General features: G+C 38.4%; 2 protein-coding genes across 3 annotated transcripts in view; one reads left to right on the top strand and one right to left on the bottom strand.

Moving 5' to 3' along the window:
- Positions 1–26,470, top strand: part of LOC126758730 (protein vav-like) — a 202,783-nt gene that overhangs the window by 35,311 nt on the left and 141,002 nt on the right. For both annotated transcript variants that reach the window (XM_050473096.1, XM_050473099.1), the window contains exon 2: positions 24,545–24,726. In XM_050473096.1, the coding sequence (XP_050329053.1) occupies positions 24,545–24,726 (182 nt within the window). The remainder of the gene's footprint in view (positions 1–24,544; positions 24,727–26,470) is intronic.
- On the bottom strand, positions 11,980–12,958 carry LOC126758737 (chymotrypsin-2-like). The gene is made up of 2 exons (XM_050473111.1): positions 12,657–12,958; positions 11,980–12,595 (listed from the first exon to the last, which is right to left on the bottom strand). Exons 1-2 carry the CDS (start codon positions 12,911–12,913, stop codon positions 12,055–12,057), a joined length of 798 nt encoding a protein of 265 aa, XP_050329068.1. The 5' UTR covers positions 12,914–12,958; the 3' UTR covers positions 11,980–12,054.

The raw sequence follows: 26,470 nt of genomic DNA, 5'->3' as shown, positions 1-26,470 counted from the left end.
ATAAAGCAATCACACTATTACGTTTAAATTCCATCACGTATAACTTTTTTTTCACACGACACAGACTAAAATGTTTTTGTACGCTTGTAAACAATGGAATGATTTGTTATTGGTGTAAATTTAAGCGCGCTGTCATTAATAATGTGGTAGTTATAGCAGTTTGAATTTGGTAACACTTCGAGTGGGTAACCCACACACTCTCCATCTAGCATTACAACCGTATATGTATATGATTTCATTTTGGCTGACTAACATTTTTTCTCATCTGCCTGTTGTATATCAAACCCGCCCCTTCACTTCCCTAAATCCAGCTAACGTGAAATAAAACATAGAGCACATGCCAAAGTAATATTTGTGGAATGTTTTGTATACGCAATCGGCCCGAAACGTGTTTGTAACGTTGTGTGCGTGCGCTGCAATGTCGAACGATTAACTGCCATGTGTGGCCGCATGCCCTCTTAAAGCGCAATAGAAACGGGCCAACTGCTGAGTCGCTCACTCCACACACACACGGTGACCATAATTATTAATTAAATCATTTAACATTTCGCACAGAACTCGACTGTGTCTATTCACATTTCTATTACACTTTGTTTCATTGTCTTTCCTCACTGTGCACATTCTGACTTCTTGTTTGTATTTCAGCTTTGTGCTTTCTCCTCTATTTGCCATTTCTATGCACATATATGTACATATGTACTTTTGGCTATGTTTCTAAGCTGACGCTAATTTGAGCATTGCGCAACCTTCGCACTCTTCCATGTGTATGTGCATGTGCATGGGTGTATGTGCGTTTGCCTGCTGTATATCAGCACTTCCATTAGCAAAGCCACTCCCACACGCTCCCAGCTCGTGTATGTGTTTGCATTATGCCATGTTAATGCTCTTACTATGCTGTTTGTTTTAATTCTTTGCTAAGCTCTCGCCATTGAATTTGTTTTGTGGCCGCGGCTGTGGATGACGCCAGCGCTGATGGTGCTGCTATTGTTAGTTGTGCTGCCTGCTGATTATGGCCATGCGTCCGTTATGGTTTGCCCCTTCTCTCTAACTGGGCTTATTAGTTGGTTCGCAGCCATAGTTGGCTAATAACCGAATTTATGCAGCATGTGTAATCATAAAGTTCACTCATTGATGCTGCCATCGATGGTTCGTTGGAGGACTCGCCACCAGTGCATGGTTGTCATGCCAACTGTGGAGGTTAAAATAAAATTTAGAGGACAAACAACCTTAGCAAATGCAGCCAATTAATTTTTGCAGCGCTCCGAATAATATTACCGTGCAGAGGAATGTATTTTAGTATGCATATATTAATAGTTTGGTGAATTTAAATCCTCTCTTTTGGGTTTAATTTGCAATTGGACGACCTTTGGAGGTGGTTTCGTGCAGTTAATGAATCAAGGATTTCTCTTCAGCGAACTGTTCTAGCTTTCGAAGATTTAATGGTCTTTATACCAGTATATTTATCATTCAAGGACTTTTCATTCCTTCCTTCCTTCTGACTTTCGAGGACTTAATGGCATTTGTCTCAGCGATTAGCTCATAGTTACTTTAATTATTTTAAGTGAGTATTCTCTTAAGGGGGTATTATGGTCTAGAAGCATGAATTTCAGGTAATTTTTAAAGTGTCGTAAAAAAAGCAATTAATATTTTTACTATCCATTTTTTATTAGTTATTTGTTAATTTTAGAAGAGTACAGAAAAATATTAAATACTAAAAAAAGTAAAAAATTTCAAAAATTATGAGCTGACGAAGTGGGGGGTCTCTAAAAATTTCCACGTGACCATACTCATGATTTCAACCCTCCTAGCTATCTGAAAACAAAAAAAAAAAAAAGAGATTATTAATCTAGAATAATGTCGCAATGGCCGGAACTACGGAAAAGTGAGAAAAAAATTTTTTCACAAAATGGCGACTGCCTGAAAAAAAAAAGTTTTTTTGGATCACTTTTTCTGACTATTTCGAATTTTTTAAAAATAATAAAAATAAAAATTTGGGGATGGGGCTAGTTCCAACCATAGATAAGCCTATAAAGAAGACTCTATAAAAATTTCAAGTAAATCGGTCCAGTAGAACCTGAGAAATCGTGGGTATCGTTCCGAAAAAGTCAGTTTTGAGAAAAACGAGTTTAAAGTTTCGCGTAAAGTCTTTTGTTCGATTAGTTCCGGCCGAACCAGTTTGGATGCCGGGTCAGAAAAATGCCTATATCTCCGAAAATAATTTGAATTTTGAAAAATCCTCTTGTACACATATTCTTGAATAGTGAAACTTTGAAAATATAAAAAAAAATCGATTTTTTTAAATTTCTAGACCAGAATACCCCCTTAAGTTCTGATGACGGGAGAAGGTCACTGAGGACAAAATCCGGTGGATGCCGAAGCCATCCGAAGTCCAATTCATGCAATCCTTATCGTTTTTAATTTTCACAGAGCTTACGCATACCCAAATATTCATGAACGACATGTCCAACGCGTGCCTTTCATATTTTTAGAAGAAAAAAAAACAAGAAATAACGTTAACTTCGGCTGTACCGAAGTTATAATACCTTTATATGGACATTTGTTATAGCCCGTAAGGGTATAAACAGCTCTTTATTTTGAGTTTGGTCTATGGCAGCTATACTCGTATTCTATAGTAATACGATCTGAATAAAATTACCGAAGATTGTAGCGTTGACTTAGATAATAATCCATGCCAAATTTCGGGAAGATAATTTGTGAAATGAAAAGGTTTCGTTACAAGGACTTGATATTGATTGGTCAAGTTGTTTGGTGGCTATATGCTACAGTGGTCCGATCGGAACCATATAATGGGTTGTCAAAGTCTTTTTTTTATGAAATTGAAATGAATTTTTGATGACTCATGCCCAGCTCTTGACCGATGCTCCTCTGCTACTATGCCGGTCTCTTTCGACCAATTCAGCGATTTTATCGCAATTTTCGACGACAGGCCTTCCGGAGCGTGGCGCATCTTCGACCACCTCTACACCAGAACGAAAACGTTGAAACCATCCTTGTGCGGTGGAAATGGAAACTGTGTCGGGTCCATAAACTGCACAAATTTTATTGGCGGCTTGAGATGCATTTTTGCTTTTATCGTAGTAGTACTGTAAAATATGCCGTATTTTCTCTTTATTTTGTTCCATGTTTGCGACGCTATAACCCACGAACGACTTAAAAGAAACAACAATCAATCAAACACGTGTTAGCGCGTGAAATGAGCTTTCCAAAAAGGTATAGCATGACCCGATGCGACGAATAAAACTAGAACTACGCGCTTTCAGCGCCAACTAGCGAAAATACCGCAAGACTTTTTTGACAACCTAATATTAGGAGATTGTAGTGTTTGCTTGTATAAAAATATGTTCCAAAACTCGTGAAGATATCCTGAAAACTAAAAAAAATTCCCATACATGCACTTGGTTAGGATCGGTCTGTTTATATGGTAGCTATGTGCTATAGTAGTGTGATCTAAACAATACGGTCGGAGATTATTATGTTGTCTTAGGTGGATGTCAAATTTCGTTAAGATATCTCGTTAAATAAAAAAGTTTTCCATACATAACTTTATTCCGCTCATTCAGTTTGTATGTCATCTATATTCAATAGTGGTCCGATATCGGCGGCGCCGACAAATTAACAGCATCATGAGGAGAAGAGAACGTAGGAAAATTTTCAGATCGTTATTTCAGACCTTTCATTTAGGTAAAGGTACTAATACTTTTTATAGGGTCTCCGACGCTTCCTTCTGTGTATTTCGAACATCTTGTCAAATTTAATATACTCTGATCAGGGCCAGATAGACTGCTTGTCAGTTAAACACCAAGGTTCATATACTTTCTGTATACAACGCTAGCTCGTTTGTACGACGTTTTCCCAGTTTTCACAGTTTCCATATTTCATTCATATTTTTGTTGATTTCTCTTTTATGACGTTACTAGTTATATGACAGTCTTCATGTTGACATTCAAAGTCGTTATAAATGAAAAAAATAACATTCAGCATTTTTCTTTTACTCGCATACTCTTATCATCATCAATCTTTCATATCCCTTGACGTTAATGTACAATGGCGGTTACATGCAAGAAGCCACAGTGCAACTCTGTGCTTTGAAGTGACGTAGATAACCAGAATTCTCAATGGTACGAATATTTCCTTGTGAAAAAAGTTGAGCTCTATTTTGTGGGTGTGGGTCTAAGGGTGGTATAAAATGTAAGGGATTTAGTATTTCAAATTCCATTATCAAATAAAAAAAAGTGCAGTGAAAATGATATGAAATCCGAAGATGTTTTCCAAAGCAAAAAAAACATTGCATTTCAACAAATATTGAAAAACAGAATATATTTGGTTTGGTTTCGTGTAAAAAATCTATGGATTAATATTGATCTATTATTTTTCTTCTCGATTGGCGTAGACACCGCTTACGGGATTATAGCCGAGTTAACAACAGCGCGCCAGTCGGTTTCTTCTTTTCGCAATGTAGCGCCAATTGGAAATTCCAAGCTAACCCAGGTGCTTCTCCACCCGGTCTTTCCAATGGAGTGGAGATTTTCCTCTTCTGCTTCTCCCGTCGGCTACTGCGTTGAATACTCTCAGAATTGAAGTGCTTTCATTGATTCAGACGACATGAACTAGCCAGCGTAGTCGCTGTCTTTTAATTCGCTGAACTATGTCAATGTCGTCGTATCTCTCATACAGTTCATCGTTCCATCGAATGCGATATTCGCCGTGGTCAATGTGCAAAGGACCACAAACCTTTTGCAGAACCTTTCTCCCGAAATGTAGCAGCTGTAAACTCTTATAGAAGATGATACCTGCTCTATTTAGTTCTGCAGCACGACAGGGAGTCGCTTTGTCTTAAACCTGAAACTTCGTTTGGTATCTAACGGTTCGGAGAGATACTTCCCGATCCTGACGGAGCTTTTGAGGGATAATTCAGGCATCGCGGCATAAAGGCAGCTTCTTTTCGTGCTGGCAAAAGCAGCTTTGAAATCGACGAAGATGTGGTGCGTTTCGATCCTCTTTTCACGGGTCTTTTCCATGATTTGGCGCATGGTGAATATCTGGTCAGTTTTTGATTTTCCAGGTCTAAAGCGACACTCATAAGGTCCAATCAGTTTGTTGACGGTGGGCTTTAATCTTTCACACAATACGCTCGATAGAACCTTATACGCCTTGTTGAGGAGACTTATCCCACGGTAGTTGGCGCAGATTGTGGGGTTTCCCTTTTTGTGGATTGGGCAGAGCACACTTAAATTCCAATCGTCGGGCATGCTTTCGTCCGACCATATTCTACAAAGAACCTGATGCATGCTCCTTATCAGTAAGCTCGGCCGGCAATCTATCGGCCCATGTCGCTTTGTTATTCTTCAGTCGGGTAATTGCTATTCGAACTCCTTCATGGCTGGTTTCGCCATCTGCTGGTGTTATGCCTTCGCTGCCATTCAGCAGGCAGGAGAAGTGTTCCCTCCATAGTTTTAGTATGCTCTGGGCATCAGTCACTAGACCACCTCTGCGGGTTCTACAAAAGTATGCTCCGGTCTTGAAACCTACTGTTAGTCGCAGCATCTTTTTGTAGAATTTTCGAGCATTACCCCTGTCGGCCAGCTTGTCAAGCTCTTCATACTCACGCATTTCGGCCTGTCTCGTTTTTTGCCTGCAAATGCGTCCCGCTTCGCCCTTCAACTTGCAATAGCTTACCCATAAAAATTTACAGTTTTTCCAACTTAGGGGTCTAGGTACACGATATGTTTCGAAATTTCGTTAACTAAGTTGTGCATCTCCTCTTTCTCTAAAAAATGCTCGAAAGTAATGCTCAGTCGTAATGAGAAGGCAAATGAGATAAATCGAAACTGAAAAGTAAATGGAAGAAAAGAAGAAATATTTTTAATCACAAAAATGCCTGTCACTATCCCTCGCTCTTATCTTATTTGTTAAACAATTCTTATACGAGTATAGCTAGCTTACGCAGCATATCATTATATCTCTTAGATATAAACTTTGGTTCAAAAAGTGGGGGCGTGTCGCCAATTGCGCGTTGCTGGTATAATTTGCATGTTCGCCTTCATTTATCACGGCACACCCGCACAAAGCCACAAACAAGTGACTTGTCATTAAAAAGTTAAAACTGTAATTTGCTAAATAAGCGCCGATATGTATGCTACAAAATGCTGCACACATGAATTTACACATTTTTTCTTTCCTCATAACCACGCGCGCACAAATACTCAATCGAGCGTGTCGAGCACGCCCACATGTTGCGAGTCCGCACAATCGCTTATGTGGCATTAAAAAAGTGTATTCGCGTAAAATACAACGCTACAATTACATACATTTGGCCACACGCCTGCAAGTATGCTACATATGTGCTTGCGTATCGCATCATATACATATCGCTCATATTAACAACAAAAAAATCGATTTGTGAAAAGAAAAGTTTGACTCCAACCATCCACGTGGCTCTTTAAGTCGCTTGTATTCATATGAATTTTTCCTTGTATGATATAACGAACAATTCTGCATCATTAACTCAAAAATCACGTTTTTTGATTTATGCCGGTTTTGCAGCAAATGAGCGATATGTATGTATATTAACAACACTTGTGATAGAAAAGTTTGAAGTGGCTTTTAAGTCGCTCGCTCGGGCTCTCATGCTACACGTGGTGTTTATGTGTGTGTTTATTTGCCAAAGGAAATTATTAAATTGCTATATTTGCTAAATTGTTATGTGTGAAATTTTGCTTTGTATGCTCTTGTATGGTGTGTGGCCGCAATGTTGGCTTAATATGGTTGAAATAACCTCTCAAGCGCTTATAATAAATGCTTGACTTCACGCTCGATACGTAGCTTATTCGGTATCAAATTGCCGTAGCTTAGTGGTGTGCGACAATTTTTGACTTTGCCATTCATCTTCTTTATTAATTTGGCTAATATACTTTGGTGCGTTGGCTCGTTGAACATTTTGATGAATTTGACACCTTAAAAGTTTGCCAAGTGCAAATAAATTTAACTCTACTTGCAAATGTCATTTGGGATTTCTATGCAAATTTACTTTGACACGTTGTGCGTTTTGTTTCGTTTTTTTTGCAGTCCATGAAAGTTCAGAAGCGTACAGTGAACTTCAATGAAAGTTTCGTAAAGCTTGTAAAATGCAAATCAATGAAAGTTTACAGCAAAAAATGAAATGCGTAGTAGAGTAAATGGGAAACTAACGTTATATCTACTCTATGACTGGCGGTACCCTACTACATTCCTTGGCAAGAAAAAATTATATATTTTTTATCGGAAGTTTACAATATTTTGGCATTACATTACTTAGTAAATGAGGATTGCACTGCGACATAGGGTATATTGTGACCTCTCTTACGTCACAACGTCTCAACTAGCTCCAGCAAATTGATAAATTCTAATATACTGCTAGGCGCTGTTGAGGCGATATGATCCCTATATGGAAACATGGATCCAAGGGGCTTTATCCTGCGCCTACTGACTGCTGTGCAGTCAATTAGCCGGTGTCTGGTGTTTCAGACTGCAAGTCGCAGAACTGGTAATTCGCACAATAAGCTTGCCCCATATTAAATAAGTGCTTCTTGAGCTTACAATGGCCAGTGTAGAAGACGATAAGTAGCATGAGTTTTTAACTTGGAAGGTTGATTACATATGTAAACATTTTAAGGTGGTAACCACCTATTAGCAACTTCGCATGGTTAGTTGGTGCCAATGCTTCTCCCTACCCACTGCTTCATCACTGCGGAGCAGCCGCACACCGACTTATAGCAAATACTTCTGCTTGGAATCTGCTCGGAAAACTACCCATAAGTATGGAGAGTTTTGTGTGTGGTCCTGCGACCCCTGCGGAACCGAGCGTGAGTCCACCAAAATATCTGACCATATTAGTCCCCCGAGTTCCCCCGAGCGTTAGGTTCCAGAGTGACCTGCGTCTCGTAAATGGGACGGTGGTCGTCTTCAAGTCGTTGATGTTTAGTCCACCACATCTGCACCATCCCTTGGCTAGGCTTAGTGCACTTTGTACGATATCGCAGAGAGTGTCTTCAAATTTTGCTCTGGCTATGATAACAATGCCGTCCCTAATATCCTTGATACCGGATTTCATTGTTAGTTAGCAAATAAGTAATTTGTCCACGACGAGGCTCCACAACAGAGGTGATAGTACTTCTCTTTGTGGGCAGCGCTTTGTAGTACCGAGACGAATATTGGTATCTTCTACTGTGGTTTCAGCTATTCTGGTGCAAAGTCTGGCTTCTATCCATCTACGCGCCGGTGCCACCACATTCCCTTTCTCCAGTGCTCTTGCTAAGCTCATGTGAGACGCATTGTCCAAGGCACCTTCGATGTCTAGGAACGCGCATACATTACCTTTCCTTTTCCCAGCGAACTCTCTATCTCAGAGGTTGGCAGGTATTGGTTAATCTGCCTGCTCTGTAAGCATGCTGGTTCGCATGAAGAGGTGACGTTATCAGCGCCTTCGATCTTATTTCGAGGTCCACAATATTTTCCATACTCTTTAGTAAGAAGGAAGTTAGACTGCTTAGTCTATAGGATTTAGCCATTGTGTTCCTTCCTACCTACCTTCGGTATAAAGATCACCTTCGCGGTCCTCCATGGTTCAGGGATATACGCCAGCGCCAGGCTATCTCTCTTCAGCTGAACAAGATAGGGCAGTACCACCTTTTCTCCTTGTTTCAAAAGTACTAGAAAGATGCCGTCCGCCCCCGGAGACTTGAATTTTGAGAACGAAACCGTAGGCCACCTGACTGAGCCCACAGTAAACAGTTGTCTTGCGACTACCCAATCTAGGCAAAATGGCTTATGTTCGGCAACAGGTAGACACTGGTCTTCCTTAATTGTTTCTGGCAAACGTTTGGCAATAAGATGACTACATATTAAATAGTATGTGAAAGACTAAAATGATGTTACAGAGCATAATAGTTTTATTCACTTAACGGTTGCCTGTGTCACCTGAAAGTAGTCGAGTTAGAATTATTTATATATTTATATAAATTATCAGGATGATCAGGCGAGTTGAAAATTTTATCGATTCTGTTTGTTTAAATGATCCAGTCCGTGTCGATTTTGATCAGATGGCCTCTGTTCCCGACTTGTCTAATTGCCGTAAAACCAAAAGTAACATCTTAGGACTTAAATTAATTTATTGAAAAATGTCCGGCGGCGAAGACAGGAAAATCGGTGCATGCAAGTGGTACCGGTTTAATTTTATCATTGAAGCTTAATGGGATACTAAGTCTCAGCAAGGCGATATCATAGTTATTGCACTAAATTGCGGATGTATTTTCACCTCAGCCACTTTTATTACAACGCCACCTGAATTAAATTTCACAGTGCCGACACGTATCGAATAGTCCGAAGGGGAGTATCTGTAGGGTAGATCGTCTTGATTTAAAATTGAAGAGAATTTCATACTTAGCAGAAGTTTACCCATTCACACAGTGCGCTGCTGTCAAAACATAGTTCCTCGAGATAATCGCTCCGCCTCAGACTACGATGTAACCATCTCCCGATCGTATCACTAAAACCTGATACGGAAACTGTCCCTCAGCGGCATTTTGCCCACCGTAAATGCGACTCTATGGCCGACCCTGTATTGTACTTTCATTGGCGTCTATGGCACTGCATGCCGTAACCACTGCGAAGATGATGAGCAGTACCGGTAGACAATTGTTTGCTAGGGCCATGTTGCCTGTGGATAATGCTCGGAAATAATGCGAGGTTTGTGAAGCTACTGATTAGGTTTTATACTAGTCGAATTGGCAGTAATTAGCTATTTCCATATACATATATAATTATTGTTATGAACTTTTGGTTATGTAAATCTATTGTTTTTGCTCGTTTCCTTGTGTAACGACCTATGATAACGATTTTCGCATTAAGTAAATCTATAGAACGACGAAAGTTCGTTGAATTTCACTGTTTTGTTATTGAATTCTTCGTTCAATCGATTAACCAATGAAAGTGTCATTTGGAAGCGGTTTATAAAGATGGTCCGATAAGTCGTTGTAAAATTTGGGAATTACGGTGAAGGAAACAGCTCTTCGTATCCTAATCTTTCAAATTTGGTATACTAGAAAATTCGGCATAATATAGCCTATTGTGTTTTGATCTAACTCTGGTTTAGTCTTCCAGTCGATGTGTATATGTCCCTCCTTGTGAATCCCGGGAAACGATATCCATCTCGTTTCTCTACAATAGATCAAATATAGCCTTCTTTGGAGCAGATTCACCAGGCGAAGGTCATTGTTTCCGTGTGTGCCAGTAAATCCACGGTTCGTCGACAAAACATCGAGACAATTCTTTTACGATAGTGTCGCCATGAACTGGTGAGACTAGGTACGGATCTGAGGTTTGCCTTAAAGAAAAAATATTACAGATTTTATAGCTATTAAGACACAAAATATCTATCTTAGTGGTATCGTGATCAACTCGCTTACTGTAAGTACCGAAAATGAAGTCGGTAAAGAGGGTCCCTACCAAACCCTCATAAAAAATGGCAAAATATTGATGAATGAAAACAAACTTGTTTATGTCCATAAACAGAAAAGTTTTACTGTTTTTCTTCACAAAACCATTTACCTTTGAATGTGAATATAACAAAGGAAAATATTTTCCTAATTCCAGTTGTAAATGATTGTGACACCAATTTCTGCAATGCTTTATGAAATTTCGAAGAAAGGCTTGATACTCATTGAAATATGTAAACACAAATTTTCAGGAGAATAACTTACTAGATTACCCAACATTTTACAGTATACATATACAGTATACATATAGCAACCCTTCTTAGAAAATACACTTCAGATATCATATTGGTTCTACAGTCACGATAACATTCCTCTAATTTTTTTTCCTGCATGGGTCAAACTTTTACCCATATTTCCGGGAAGTTTGATCTTCACAAGTAAGTTAGTGTAAAAAAATTGAACTACTTTTCTTGAAATTTAGTCTTGATAATAGCACTATGGCTACGGATTTGTTGTAGAAGTGATTTAGGTTCAGTGTTTAGCATTGAGTGATTGTCGTGAAGTCATTGAAAACTTGTTTTAAAGTTTTGTTTACCTTGGAAAGCACCTTATAAAGTTCAGAATCTGTTGATTTTTAAGGTGATATTGAGTACATTCAATCCAGTACTCTATATGATGTAAAAGTAGAATAAAGAAAATAATAATTAAAATTAAAATATTGGATAGTCGAAAAAGTCTTTTCGTATTTCTAATCAAGCTTCAACTATTTTTTTTATACTCTTGTAACGAGTTATAAACTCTGTTTATAGTTTTGTTCACTTAACGATGGTACGCATCACCTAAAACTAAACGAGATAGATATAGAGTTATATATATATAAAAGATCAGGATGCCGAGAAAAGTGAAATCCGGTTGACTGTCTGTCTGTCCGTCCGTCCATGCAAGCTGTAACTTGAGTAAATATTGAGATATCTTGATAAAACTTGGTATGTAGGTTTCTTAATAAAAAAAAGTTCGTAGTTCGTAATCGGACCACTGCCACGCCCACAAATCGCCATTAACCGAAAACATATAAAGTGCCATAACTAAGCACTAAATTAAGATATAAAGCTGTGGTTTGGTACAGAGGTCCTCAGTAGCAAGGGGGGCATAAGGCGTAGCATTCTTCCCTTTTTTATATAAAAATTTCAAAATATAGTGAATTTCTTCATTATTTTCACTCGTTTTGGAGTAGCTGTAATTTTTTTCAACTTCCCCGAATTTAATTTTTTTTGGTTAAATGAAGTTTAAAATCTCACCTTTCCATCACTAGATGGTATAACACAATATGGTTGGTAGCACTAGAGATATACGACTGCAATGACATCTATTGACAAAATACGAAAAGACGTTTTCGACACCCAATAAGTTTCTCAAATAGCAGGAATGCTATTGAGAAATGGTTGAAAATTTTAAATTTGGATTTGTGATAGTCATTTTCCACTAATGCAGTTACATATGTATATTTATTAAGATATCATTTCGACTTTTCGAAAACACTACAAGAACGAGAGCTATACTTTTATGCGGAACAAGAGCAATCGGCATCTGAGTTTGCCCGAATCCAATCTCTTGAATAAACAACGTCAGTGAAACCATTTGGAAGACTACTGTTGCAAGCATTGACGTAAAACGACGAAATGCCGATTAAAACGCCATTCGCTACAGCAGGACCACCAGTATCGCTATCACATATACCATTTCCAGCGCTCTTAGCGAGGCAACGCATTGAATCTTGAATTGTATTCAGACGTTCCATGCAAGTATCATGATTTAATGTGTACTCCGTGTTATATTGCAATTGGTCGGCCAATCCACCACTTGATACACCACCCCAACCGGTTATTATAGCCGGTGTGCCTTCGGGTAAATCTCTGCTTGCAAGTAATACCGGTTTAATTTTATCATTGAAGCTTAAGGGGCTACTCAGTCTCAGCAAGGCGATATCATAGTTATACGCACTATATTGCGGATGTATTTTTACCTCAGCCACTTGTATTTCAACGCCACCTGAATTAAATTTGACAGTGCCGGCACGAATCGAATAGTCCGAAGGGGAGTATCTGTAGGGTAGATTGTCTTGATTTGAATTAGAGGAGAACTTAATACTTAGCAAAAGTTTACCCATTCGCACAGTACGCTGCTGTCAAAACATAATTCCTCGAGATAATCGCTCCGCCACAGACTGTGATGTAACCATCGCCTTTTCGTGTCACTAAAACGTGATACGGAAACTGTCCCTCAGCAGCATTTTGTCCACCGTGAATGCGACTCTGTGGCCGACCCAGTATTGTACTTTCATTGACGTCTATAGCACTGCATGCGGTAACCACTGCGAAGGTGATGAGCAGTATCGGTAGACGGTTGTTTGCTAGAGCCATGCTGACTGTGGATAATGCTCGGAAATAATGCGAGGTTTGTGAAGCTACTGATTAGGTTTTATACTAGTCGAATTGGCAGTAATTAGCTATTTCCATATATGTATATAATTATTGTTATGAATTTTTGGTTATGTAAATCTATTGTTTTTGCTCGTTTCCTTGTGTAACGACCTATGATAACGATTTTCGCATTAAGTAAATCTATAGAACGACAAAAGTTCGTTAAATTTCACTGTTTTGTTCTTGAATACTTCGTCCAATCGATTAACCAATGAAAATATCATTTGCAAGCGGTGTACAAAGACGGTTCGATAAATTGCACAGTGTGAAATGTGGGACTTACGGTGGAGGAGACAGCAGTTCGTAGGTTAATTTCTCGAATTTGGTAGTCGCGATTTCCATAATTCGGTTTCGAATCGACCCAATAATTTGACATTATAGAGCCTATTAGGGTTTGTTAGATTTAATTGCTTTTGAGACACACTCAAAATATCTATCGGGATTAAATCGCACCCTCTTGGCGACATGGTGGTCATTAACTCGCTTTCTGTCTTCTTCTTCTTATATTTTGTATTTGCCAGAAGAGTGGTGTATCGAACAAACTAGCAAGCGATTATGCCACTTTAAAGAGCAAAATATAGGCCCTCTCTCGTATACATAAGTACATGGGTATAGAAGTAGCGAATCGAAGACGGTTAAGGTATTTCTGCTGTATTGATAAAGTTTCCTTTAATTTGTAATATAATATTCTCACTCGAATAGCAAGGATAATCGTGAAATTGAAAATTCTGAATTCTTAATATATTTTATTCAATTTATCGGTATTAAAAAGTAGAATGTAAAAAATATTAAATTATTGCAATTAATCAGCATTGCATTCATGAATAAGTTATGAATACTAAACAAATATGAACCCTAAAATGTACGTGATAAGGATATGAAAGATAGAATTAAAGCACACACGCTAGTGAATATGATATACCATATATCCACATATATACATCTTGCATATGCATACGCCTCTTCTCCATCTCCATCTACTGCTTAGTATGTATGTATGTACCCACAAAGAAGTCTTCTTGGTGTTATTCTTAAGTGCAAACATGACTCAAGCAGAGCCGAACTTGTTAGTTCTGTCATCTATAGTATATAGTGTTTGTTGTTTTTGTGAAATTCAATGCCGCTGCTGGCACATTCTACTTGGCAGAAGTCAAAGTCACCACAAACCATTATGGCATAAGGGCATGCTCAGCAAATCATCGAAGCACTGAAGTGTTGTGGCGCTTTTGGGTTTATTATATTTGAGTGGGCTCCTGTTTGTTTGTTTATATTTGTGTGTGTACATACGAGTAGTATATATGTATGTACTATATGTGTACGTATATGTTAGAAGAAAGTAAAAGTGCTGCTTGCTTAAAATTTTCAAGGTTATGATGCAGCAGCTAACAAGTGCTTTAGGGTGGGACTGAAGTGACTGACTCTAGAACATTCATAGAAACTGCTGGTAAAGTAATTTTCCAAGTAGAATGTGGTAGGAAGGTTACAGGAGTGAGAAGATAAGGCCTTCAGAGGGCGTGGCCAACACACCTGAAACCTTCAATAGTGTTTTTTCTCGAAACAACATTTTTCAAACTAGTGTCCACGATTTCTCAAAAACGGTTTCATCGATGGCTTTAAAAGTTTATTGGTAGATTTATCACACATGTGACTTTCGCCCGTGCGACTTTTTCAACCTGCTTTTGGAGAAAATAGTTCGAGCCGCAGAACTAAATAGAGAAGGTACCATCTTCTATAAGAGTCTACAGCTGTTGGCGTATGCCGATGATATTGATATCATCGGCCTCAACACCCGCGCCGTTAGTTCTGCTTTCTCCAGGCTGGACAAGGAAGCACAGAAAATGGGTCTGGCAGTGAACGAGGGCAAGACGAAATATCTCCTGTCATCAAACAAACAGTCGTCGCATTCGCGACTTGGCTCTCACGTCACTGTTGACAGTCATAACTTTGAAGTCGTAGATAATTTCGTCTATCTTGGAACCAGCGTAAACACCACCAACAATGTCAGCCTAGAAATCCAACGCAGAATAACTCTTGACAACAGGTGCTACTTCGGACTGAGTAGGCAATTGAGAAGCAAAGTCCTCTCTCGACAAACAAAAACCAAACTCTATAAGTCACTCATAATTCCCGTCCTGCTGTATGGTGCAGAGTCTTGGACGATGTCAACAACGGATGAGTCGACGTTGCGAGTTTTCGAGAGAAAAGTTCTGCGAAAGATTTATGGTCCTTTGCGCGTTAGCCACGGTGAATACCGCACTCGATGGAACGATGAGCTGTACGAGATATACGACGACACGGACTAGTTCAGCGAATTAAAAGACAGCGGCTACGCTGGCTAGGTCATGTTGTCCAGCTCTGAAAATATTCGACGCAGTACCCGCCGGGGGAAGCAGAGGAAGAGGAAGACCTCCACTCCGTTGGAAGGACCAAGTGGAGAAGGACCTGGCTTCGCTTGGAATATCCAATTGGCGCCACGTAGCGAAAAGAAGAAACGACTGGCGCGCTGTTGTTAACTCGGCTATAATCGCTTAAGCGGTTTCTACGCCAATTAAGAAGAAGACGAAGTGACTTTCGCCCAAACTAGGTTTTCTGAAAAATATTACACCTTTTTTTCATAAAAACAGTAGTCGCAAAACATCATGAAATTTTGGGGTTTTAATGACCAGATATTCAACATGCGCCAAATCTTGGAAAAGACTCGTGATAAAAGGATCGACACACACCACCTGTACGTTGAAACTGCTTTTGCCAGCACGAAAAGGAGCTGCCTTTATGTCGCTATGTCTGAATTCGGTATCCCCGCAAAACGAATACGGCTGTGTAAACTGACGTTGAGCAATACCAAAACTCTATATTGCGACTTCTTCAATCTACTGCTGGATAAACTAATTCGAGCTGCAGAGCTGAACATAGAAAGCACAATCTTCTACAAGAGTGTAGAACTGCTGGAGTACGCCGATGACATCGATATCATTGGTCATAACAACCGCGCCGTTAGTTCTGCTTCCTCCTGGTTGGACAAAAAAGCGGAGCAAATGGATCTGGTAGTCAACGTGGGCAAGACGAAATATCCTTGTCATCAAACAAACAGCCGTCGCATTCGCGACTTGGCTCCCACGTCACTGTTGACAACGTCCGGTGTGTTTAACGTGGGTACCTGCTAACGACAGCATTACCCCATAGCAGGCGTTTCCAGTACCAATTGGCAGTGTGGAATGGACACACTAACCACCTTGGCAGGGTTCGAGGCCCATCTAAAACCTCTGCCGTACTTCGGTCCGGCACCTGGTTGCAATGCAAATCCATATTTAAGTGACAAAGTGTCAGTTCCTTCCGCATTCGGGTTTTAACCACAACTACCAAGTTACTCCCCGAAGGGCCAGTCCGCATGAGCAGGTTGGAGCGAACTCTAAGGGCTCCTGCTTCCCGTGGTACCAAAATTAAGTCTCCGGTCAGAACCTGTAGCCGAAACTACTACCAGTTGAGCTTTCACACTGCTCTGGACTGGCGACCAAGGGTTGGATCCGATACGCATATTACACGCACACGCCATTCAAATTCTCAGTTAAACGCCTTCGCCGCCTAAACAATTCACGCGCACCCTAATAGTTCGGTATTCCGACTAGGGAAGATCACACCGCTAACATCTAAACGTCCAACTAATCCCCATACCACCCAGATCCCTAATGTCCGCGAACATTAGACATTCTCAATTACATGCAGCCATTCCTCTACTCCCGCCCCACAAAAACAACCCGACCTATCAGATACTTAGGTGTCAGCATAAATACATTCCAGTCTGCTGGAATCATGGACGCCATTTGTCGGCCTTTTTTCTTCATGGTTGCCATGGAAGCGATAAACCTCACAATTTTACAAACAATTGCTACTTAAAAAATTTTTTAATTGCAGCCAAAGACTTAATAAATATAATACAGTCTGATAAAAATTTGAAAGCTCTGTGTTTTCATAGAGAATTTTTAGCTTTTCTAAAATTCAAATCGGTCAGTTGTAATTACAGAAGTACTTTAAATATTACGTTGTCATCTAGGATGTAAATTTCAAAATTTATTTATTAACTTCTTATTGAGGAAAAAATTTTGAACTAAAAAATTAAATTCTAATTATAGAAGGAAATATATAAACAATTCTATATCTTCAGATTAAAATAAAAATAAAGTTCGTAAAATTTGCTCCACCCTAATGTGCTATAAAAATACACTACCACTTTTGTATAACCTCATTAAATATGTATTTTCACGAGTTTGGAAAAGAAATTGTAGAACAAGCAAATGTTTTTGTATGCGTGGCTCTAAGTCTTATAGTTTTGCTTCACAAGGTTTTCTATTCTGTTTTGAAGGAATATTCATTTATCTTAGTGATTGGTGAAAAGTTGTTGCGCCAATTGGGATGCCTTAATATTTTATGTGCGCTTAAATATTTTATTTAGCACTTGCCGTATTTGATAAATTTGTAAGAATATCCTTCCAGAATCATTTAAAGACAAATCCACATATGTCGCCCTTAGTGTTTTAACTGCCTCTCAGGTGCGTAATATTTTTATTATTGCCTTAAAGAGGTATAAAAATACAGTCGTAAAATTTATTGCTCTCTAAAGTTTAACTAAATGTTGCCTTTTGAGTATAAAGAGTATTAAAAAAGGAGAATGTTTGGAATAACCTACAGACTCAAAAGCGGATGAATTTATTTCTTTAGTTTAACATTTTTCATATGACAATTAATAAGTTTGTGACTTTTTGAGTTTGCAAGAAAAATGTATGTAAAGAGCCTTCAGTTCATCAAAGGGAGTTATGAATAATAGAAATACAATTTTGGTACAAAAATATATGGAGAAAAAACGACAATTTTTTGGAGAAATTTTTAAAAAATAATACTTGCGATTTTCCTGTTTTTTGTCTCTTATCATGCACATGCGTTTCGTTCATTTAATTTATTTAGTTTGCGCGTAAATGTAGGCAACAACAACTAAATTTTTAGCTTATCTTATAAATAATACTTTACACTCAGGAAAAAAGATGAACAATTCCTTAAGGACTTACATGGGTTATCTCGGGTAAAAAACAGCCTTTTCTCAACAATTTTTTTCTCATATAGAAAATAAAATATTTTATTAGAATTTATATGATACAAACTATTAACAAAGAAATTCTTGAAATAAATATTTTAAACTAGGCCATTGCGACGGCATTTCCGGTGATCCGTCGGAAAAAAGGTGCGCCCGCGTTGGCAAGATAACTCCTTATAGGATCATCTAAAGTGAAAAAATAAGTGTTGTAGTTAAAACCTTAACTTAGAACTTGGAGACGAAGGGAAAAAACTGAAAATTGGATTTTTGGTAGACATTTTTACAAAAAAATTAAAATTTCAGTGAAAATTTTGCGAAATTTTTTTGTTTTCAAATAGTTTTAATCGAAAAAAAATTCTTCGTCCAAGTCATTAAGAATTTTATTTCAAAGATCTGTGTAAAATTTCATAAAGATCGGTGTAGTAGTTTTCGAGAAATCGCAACCCGACTTCAAAAACACAGCTTCGAGACGAGACGGCGCATTTAGCCTAGCTGGCAGCAGAGGATCTGAACTTCTCCTTTGTATTAATTATTTTGGTTAATGTTTTAGATATATGTACATACATAGGTAAAGCGTGTGGAAGCTAGACACATACCAAAAGACAAAAGACGTGGGTATATGAATATGTCGTCGATCTATCAAAAAATTTAAGCTAAAATTGAAAAGGTCGCTCTCAGTCCGGGTCAAATTTGATCCGATAGAAATCACAGACCATAAGACGGTAAACAGTTGTGTATGAACTGCAGAACTAATCTGCTTTGTACTTTCTAGAGGGTGGATAACTGGAAAGCTGTCTCATCTGCCATAAAATAATATCCCAAAAATACGGTGCTAAATCCCTTTACTCTTAAATTTTGAAGAAATACATACTTCAGTAGTATGACAATATCTTTAAGATTATTGTAGCAGATAGGTGACTTATTATTCCCGAGATAAAGTTTGGTCACATCTTTCAATGAGTGTTAGGTCTCTCTTTCAAATTAGTTTAAGCACGACAGAAATCGGTATCATAATCTATCACTTTGGAACTATAAAAATACTTTCCTCTATTTTTCCTGTACTCAAAAAGAATCTCAAAAACTTACTGAACAAAAAAAAAAAAGTTAACTTTTCTGTCCATGACAAGGGTCTGTAGAGAATGCCGCTACAGACTATATATTCTTATATATTATATATTAGATATTTACAGCAAACATCGCAAATCCTCGTTTCTTGCTTAGTCTTGACATTATCTCAATAGAGTTGTTTAGAAGTTTTGTCGACGTCGACAAAACATGGTACACACCAAATCCAATTAAAAATTGAACAAATTCGCTAAAAGCACAGAAGGTCAACCCAGCTGAGGCTTAGGTATAAAAAGTGTGTCGAAAATTGAACGCTTAAGCCATTAAGACATGATTTGTATTAAAGAACTTGAAAATTTTGGGTTTTCTGTCAGTCCGGGTCAAATTTGATCACATATTCGTAGCTTGACACTTTTTTTGAAATACTTTTCTTTTAGTTCTGGATCAAAATTTCAATACTTTTTTATCTTGGCGAAATGTGTCTTGTTGTATATAGAAAATATAGAAAGAAAATATATGAAAAACTTAAATTTAAGAAACTATTTAGTCTGTAAAAAAATTAAGTTTATAGAAAAATTATTTTCAGTATACCCTTTTTCGAAATCTTTCTGAAATTATTTTTACAAACCTCAAACAACTTGGCCTCTAATCACTTGTGGCAAAAATGCGAACAGGAAAATAAATTTTATTTTTAATTTCACCTTTGTTTAGGATTTGGTTTCTATCTTGTTTTTATTATGTAAATTTCTGGGAGTATTTTTTCGGCTTAGCTTAAAAAAAATATTTGTATTTTAAACTTGTATGTACATATGTACATAAATCTATCACATATGCAAAGCACATAGCCACAAGGCCACTTTAAACAACCTGCCAATACTTGTGTTCTACAGAAATACTCTGATATGTAAACATGTGTGCGTGTGTGCCCTAAATTCTAATTCTCTTCATGCACTGCTCGTATAAAATTTTCCAAGGAATTGTGGCTCCTCTGGTACACTGGTACTTTCACTCGAAGCAATTTCATGGCATTTGGAACGGGCACTTTGCGATTTGCTCATAGCGCACACACATACGTATAAACATACGTGCAAGTACAGATGAACCGTTGTGCGGTGCACTTAACATTTAACAAGTTTGCGCCAAATCGACTTTGAACAGCTACTTGTGTTATCAGCTGCACATCTCCGGTTTGGTCCATGTGCTGGCCAAAATGAATTCTGTGGCTTCTGCGTTTGCGTCTACTGTTGTTGTAACTGTTGTAGTAGTAGTTGTTGTAATAGTTCTTGTATTAGTTGTTACAAAGTAGGAAACACTTCTGGTCAACTTCCACTTGCACTTTGTGCACACACACACACACACACATCCATACAAGCATATATGGAGGTGCCATCTGTGTCAATGTGTCGGTGGCGCTTTGGTGGCGTCATTGCTCAGCAATTTATTTTATTTTACTTTACTTGACTTTATTTTTTTTTTATTTGTATTCAGCTTGCATGACACTGCAAGGCGAGATGTGTTGACGAGATTGCCAGCTGCTAGTATGCTGCACGTGTTGTTCATATGTGTGTGCGAGTGTAGCTGTTCGCTCAGATCCTTATTGCTACGGAAATCCAATTTAAACTCTACGAGTTAATATGGATTCGCTATAAAGCGATATAGAAGCCAATGCAGTTGCATTTTTGCTCGTAATACTAACACATCTTAACATGTATGTATGTACATGTACACATATGAACATACATACCTATATATGTACATCAGTATATTTAGTGTGTTTATAACACGTTCATGTTTTTATTCTGCAGTTGGTCATAAACTTAAACGCCAGCTCAGCAGCTTGTGCAGCCTTTGCGGTCATTCAAAACCCCAATTTATTATCACACACGCACATACCAGTTATGCACCATCTGTACGCTTCTACTCCTATTTATATGCTTCTCAATGTTATCAGCTAGGCACTAGCATAAGAACCGCCTTCCGCTTTCAATAAAAATAATGCAGACTTTTCGTTCGAACACACCTGCTCGCTCCAGGTTTGCGCAGTTCTCGCGATTGTTTTACGGTATCATAGATTTCCGAGTACAATCAGCAGCTATTACCTAGTATTCAGTGAGCGCATTTTATTTGCTTCCAAACATTTTTCGAAGAATTTGTAACGTTTTGATTCTATTATGCCAATTAAGTCTTGCACTAAAGTGAGATGAAGTAAATGGAAATGCCATTTTACCACTGTCGCCCACGGTTACATCGTCGTTAAAGATACTGGGACTCTTCATTTCATGGTATTAAAATCAGTTTGGTCAAAAAAATATTCCTCAAATTGTGCTTTAAAATTGAACTTCTCTTAAAAAAATTAAAAAATCAATAATTTTTGCATTATGGGGTTACATGGGGTTTTTCGGGTAAAAAACTGCCTTGTATCTCAAAGACCTGTGTAAAATTCATTAAGATCGATTGAGTAGTTCTCGAGAAATCTTGGCAGCCGACTTCAAATACACAGTTTCGAGAAAAACGCGTTTAAAGACGGCCCAACTAGCCTCGAGCACACAAGTTCTCAAGGCTGTATTTCCGAAACTATAACTCGGATTAATTTGAAAATTTAGGGCAATATTGTAGAGGTGTTGTTGAATTAAGACAATAAACGTCAGAAACACTAAATTTTACGGAAGAAATTGCAGAAGGAAGCTGCACTCAGGCTTTTTTTTCAAAATTGAAAATGGCCGTGGCCTCGCCCACCATATCTCAAAAATCAATGAAAGTATATAATATATTCTTAACACCCGATTTGAAACCCGTAAACTCATGTATGTAAACTTTTGCCATTTTTAAGATAATTTTACAATACCATTCTCATTAAAATTCATTTTGGTAAAAATGAAGGTCAGTTGATTTTCGCATGCTTCTCTTGAGGCGAATTTTATACCAGAAAAATCTTTTGCCATAGAGCAAAAGGTTCGTACTACAAGATGGATGCATAAGAACCTCCCAACCAAGCTTCTGGTAGCATACAATTCCTCTCCTATTGCGGCCTTCCAGCGTAATGCTTCTTTGACATGAAAATAATCGGTATGCAGTAAACTTCCGATTAATAGACTAGATATGCTCTATCTGAGTTTGAACAGTGAGAAATGAGCTCTGTAATCGCACTCAGACTGTACTTATTTTACGCCTTTATACTTGTAGTATTTCTTTCTGTTCTGTTTATGATCATCATCCTTTTTTCTCATAAACTCATATCGTTATAAACGCAAACGGGTGTGTGAAGTTTGCCACAATTCTTGAGATATCAATCTGAAATTTGGCTCACATACTTTTCTCCTCAAGAACCTGCTCATTTGTCGGAGCTGCTAATATCGGACCGCTGTAAGATGGCAGCTACATACATATATCTTACTATAAACTGATCGTTCAAAATCAAGTCTTGGTATGGAAAACTATTTATTTGACAAGATATTCACATGAAATTTGATGTTGTTGTAATGATAATCTAGTCCCCGTAAGGGTGGTAAGGTTCAGATAAGTTATCATCTAGGTCATTCAACGGTAGACCCAGGAAACGTGCGTGCTGTTTCGACGGGGTCGGACCATAGGGGTGTCAGATATGTAGGGTTAGCTGGGCATGCAAAGTGGCGGTTAGAGACATGCGAGGACTCATTGCATGCTTTTCACGAAATGTCTCATGGATTTCTATGACAGCCGGTTCTACGTTAACGGAATTGACATGGATTTTATCCGGCCAAGGGCTGCTTTTTCGGAGATCTATCCCCGTTTGTATCAAGCAGTTTTAGACTACGTAGTTTCTCATAGAATATTGTCCAAGGCAACTCTACAATTTCCGCACATATTGTTCAAATCGCATCACTAAAGCATATCTTCTACTTCTTTACTGGCGTAGACACCGCTTACGTGATTATAGCCGAGTTAACAACAGCGCGCCAGTCGTTTCTTCTTTTCGCTACGTGGCGCCAATTGGATATTTCAAGCGAAGTCAGGTCCTTCTCCACTTATTCCTTCCAACGGAGTGGAGGTCTTCCTCTTCCTCTGCTTCCCCCGGTGGGTACGGCGTCGAATACTTTCAGAGCTGGAGTGTTTTCGTCCATTCGGACAACATGCCCTAGCTAGCGTAGGCGCTGTCTTTTAATTCGCTGAACTATGTCAATGTCGTCATATATCTCATACAGCTCATTGTTCCATCGAATGCAAAGGACCATAAATCTTTCGCAGAACTTTTCTCTCGAAAACTCGCAATGTCGACTCATCAGTTGTTGTCATTGTCCAGGCCTCTGCACCATATAGCAGGACGGGAATTATGAGCGACTTATAGAGTTTGGTTTTTGTTCGTTGAGAGAGGACTTTGCTTCTCAATTGCCTACTCAGTCCGAAGTAGCACCTGTTGGCAAGAGTTATCCTGCGTTGGATTTCTAGGCTGACATTGTTGGTGGTGTTTACGCTGGTTCCAAGCTAGACGAAATTATCTACGACTTCAAAGTTATGACTGTCAACAGAGACGTGAGAGCCAAGTCGCGAGTGTGACGACTGTTTGTTTGATGACAGGAGTTATTTCGTCTTGCCCTCGTTTACTGCCAGACCCATTTGCCACTAAAGCATATACATAGCTGCCATCGAATCAAGTTCTTGTATGGATATTTGTTACAAACAAAATTAACATTTTTTCTTGTTTCAAATTAAAAGTTACTGAGTCCTTCTATATGATATAAGAACGTTAAATTGATGGAAGTTGACCAAAAATCTTCATTTGAGCGGTACAGAAGCTTCGTCAGAGCTTACTCATTTTCAGCTCGGTCCTTATTGACCTTAAGCTTATACTGAATTGACTCAAAAACTTCAATATTGTTGTTACTGTCAACAACTAATAACAGTTCGTTTCATCCAGTCCATTTAGTCAAACTGTGATTTTTTTGCGGAAAATCACTATCTCTTCGGAAGTCAGGTATTTCTTAATGTCACAAATTAGAAAAGAAACTATTTGCAACTAAAAATCAATTATTGAATGTTTAATTTTTACTCAGTCTGTATTAAACCTAAAATATAGTAAATTACCTATCTTCAAAAAACTCGTCCGTTTTTCCAGCCATTAACTTTTCAATTACATATTTATCAGAATTCCATTATTGTACACTGATAATTTATCCCACAGCATAGTAATTTTTGTGGTTTTCCATTTATTTCACTCGTTTACTTTCCACCTCACTTTAGTGTCCATGTAATTTTGTTGATGACCATTCTGTAAAATTGAGAGCCATTGAAAACTTTTTATTTGCAAATAAATTCGTGAAGTTTTTGCGAGTCTATTCTCGGTTTCCATTTTTGCTGCATATTTACACACAAATATATACATAAGTCGATATACATAAAAATACGCATTTATCATCAACGTGTTTTTGTTTCTTTCATTTCAGTTCTTGTGCTGTAAAAATATCAAACTTTTTCTCGATGTTTGCCGCAACCATTTCGGACTGCGCGACTCGGATCTCTTCGAGCCCACAATGCTGTACGATTTAACGAATTTCCATCGTGTGCTGATAACGCTATCCAAATTATCGCAATGCCGTAAAGTACAACAACTGCATCCGGATTTAATGTGAGTATCATAAATTTAGTAAGAACTCGTGTATGGAATTAAATTGCTTTTGGGATACATTGAGACAAAAAAGTCCACGGAAATTGTACTTAAATACCTCGGGCAATGATATTAAAACAAGAAAAACCGTTAACTTCGGCTGCACCGAAGCTAATATACCCCTCACAGATGCATTTCATTTAGTAACTATGTATACAGTTTGTACGGAAGCTATGTATATGCAGTAGTAATCCGATCTGAACAATTTTTTCAGAGATTATATTATTACCTTAAGCAGTAATCCTTGCCTAATTTCGTGAAGATACCACGTCAAATGCGAAAGTTTTCCATACAAGCCCTTGATTCCGATCGTTCAGTTTGTATGGCAGCTATATGCTATAGTGAGCCGATCTGAACAATTTCTTCGTATATTACATTATTATCTTAGAAAATAACCTGTGCCAACTTTTGTGAAGATACATTGTCAAATGTGAAAGTTTTCATCCAAGAATTTGATTCCGATCGTTCAGTTTGTTCCGACAAATGAGCAGATTTTGAAGAGAAAATGACGTTTGCAAAATTTCTAAACGATATCTCAAAAACTGAGTGAGTAGTTCGAATAAATACACACAGACGGACAGACAGACGGATCATCATTTATATATTTATGTTATGGGGTCTCCGACGCTTCCTTCTGGGTGTTACAAACTTCGTGGCAAACTTAATATACCCTGTTCAGGGTATACAAATGAGTTTTGCTAAGTTGATAGGACTATGCTTAATTACTAAGCCGAATAAGCGCGATCTGTCGAAACAGTTTGTTTACAGCAGCTGCTTAAGTCAGTACACCTCAGTCGGGCGTTGCGATTTTACAATGGATAAAAATATCGAACGAAGAATTTAACTCAAATTTTGTATTTCTAACCAAATTTCGTGTGCGGAATCGTTGTGAATGCTGGAAAAGGCTTACGGTGATCAATTTTATCAAAAACATAATCCTATGAGTGGTACAAAGCCTTCAAAGACGGTCAAGGGATCGTTGAAGACATGTGTCGTTTTGGAAGACCTTCGCCCTCTTCAACGGATGAAAATATTAAAAAAAGTGAATGATATGGTGTTTGAAAATCGTCAGGCAAGTGTTAGAGAGATGGAAAGAGAGCTCGATATTTTGGGTATGAAAAGCGTTCTTGCTGGACTCGTCCCGATAGAGCTGATTTTTTCACATCGAGCCACGAATGAGACCGAATTTAAAGCCAAAAACGCATTCAATACCAACGATCAACCACCGTATTCTCCAGATTTGACTCCGTGTGATTTTTTCTTGCTCACCAAATTTAAATTGCCTGGAAGAGCTGAAGGCCATCCCAGTGCTTATGAAAAGTGTTTAGACTTTACTGTGTAAATGAGAGATATCAAGAAGCATACGTTTATAATACGGAAGGGTGGAAGCAGCATGGTCTGAAGCACTTATGGAGTGCAATCGGCTACCTGGTAAATCCTGAGGCTGCAAGCCAAGGATTGTCAGGTGGTTGTATGCTGTTATCGGGCCAAATATTATCACATATGGGGTGGAGGCGTTCGAAAGCATCGCAGATTTCGGTAGAACTACAACAACTAGAACAACTATCGAAGCTGCAATGGCTCGCCTGCATCTGCATGTCGAGTGCTATGCGCACATGTCCGACAGAGGCACTTGAAGTCATGCTGATTCTCACACCGCTTCACCTAGTGATCCGTCACGTACCCAAAACAAAAACACACTGCT

The sequence above is a fragment of the Bactrocera neohumeralis genome, chromosome 5, assembly GCF_024586455.1.
Source record: "Bactrocera neohumeralis isolate Rockhampton chromosome 5, APGP_CSIRO_Bneo_wtdbg2-racon-allhic-juicebox.fasta_v2, whole genome shotgun sequence".
NCBI classification, from domain to species: domain Eukaryota; kingdom Metazoa; phylum Arthropoda; class Insecta; order Diptera; family Tephritidae; genus Bactrocera; species Bactrocera neohumeralis.
This window is presented reverse-complemented; position numbering and strand designations above follow the sequence as displayed.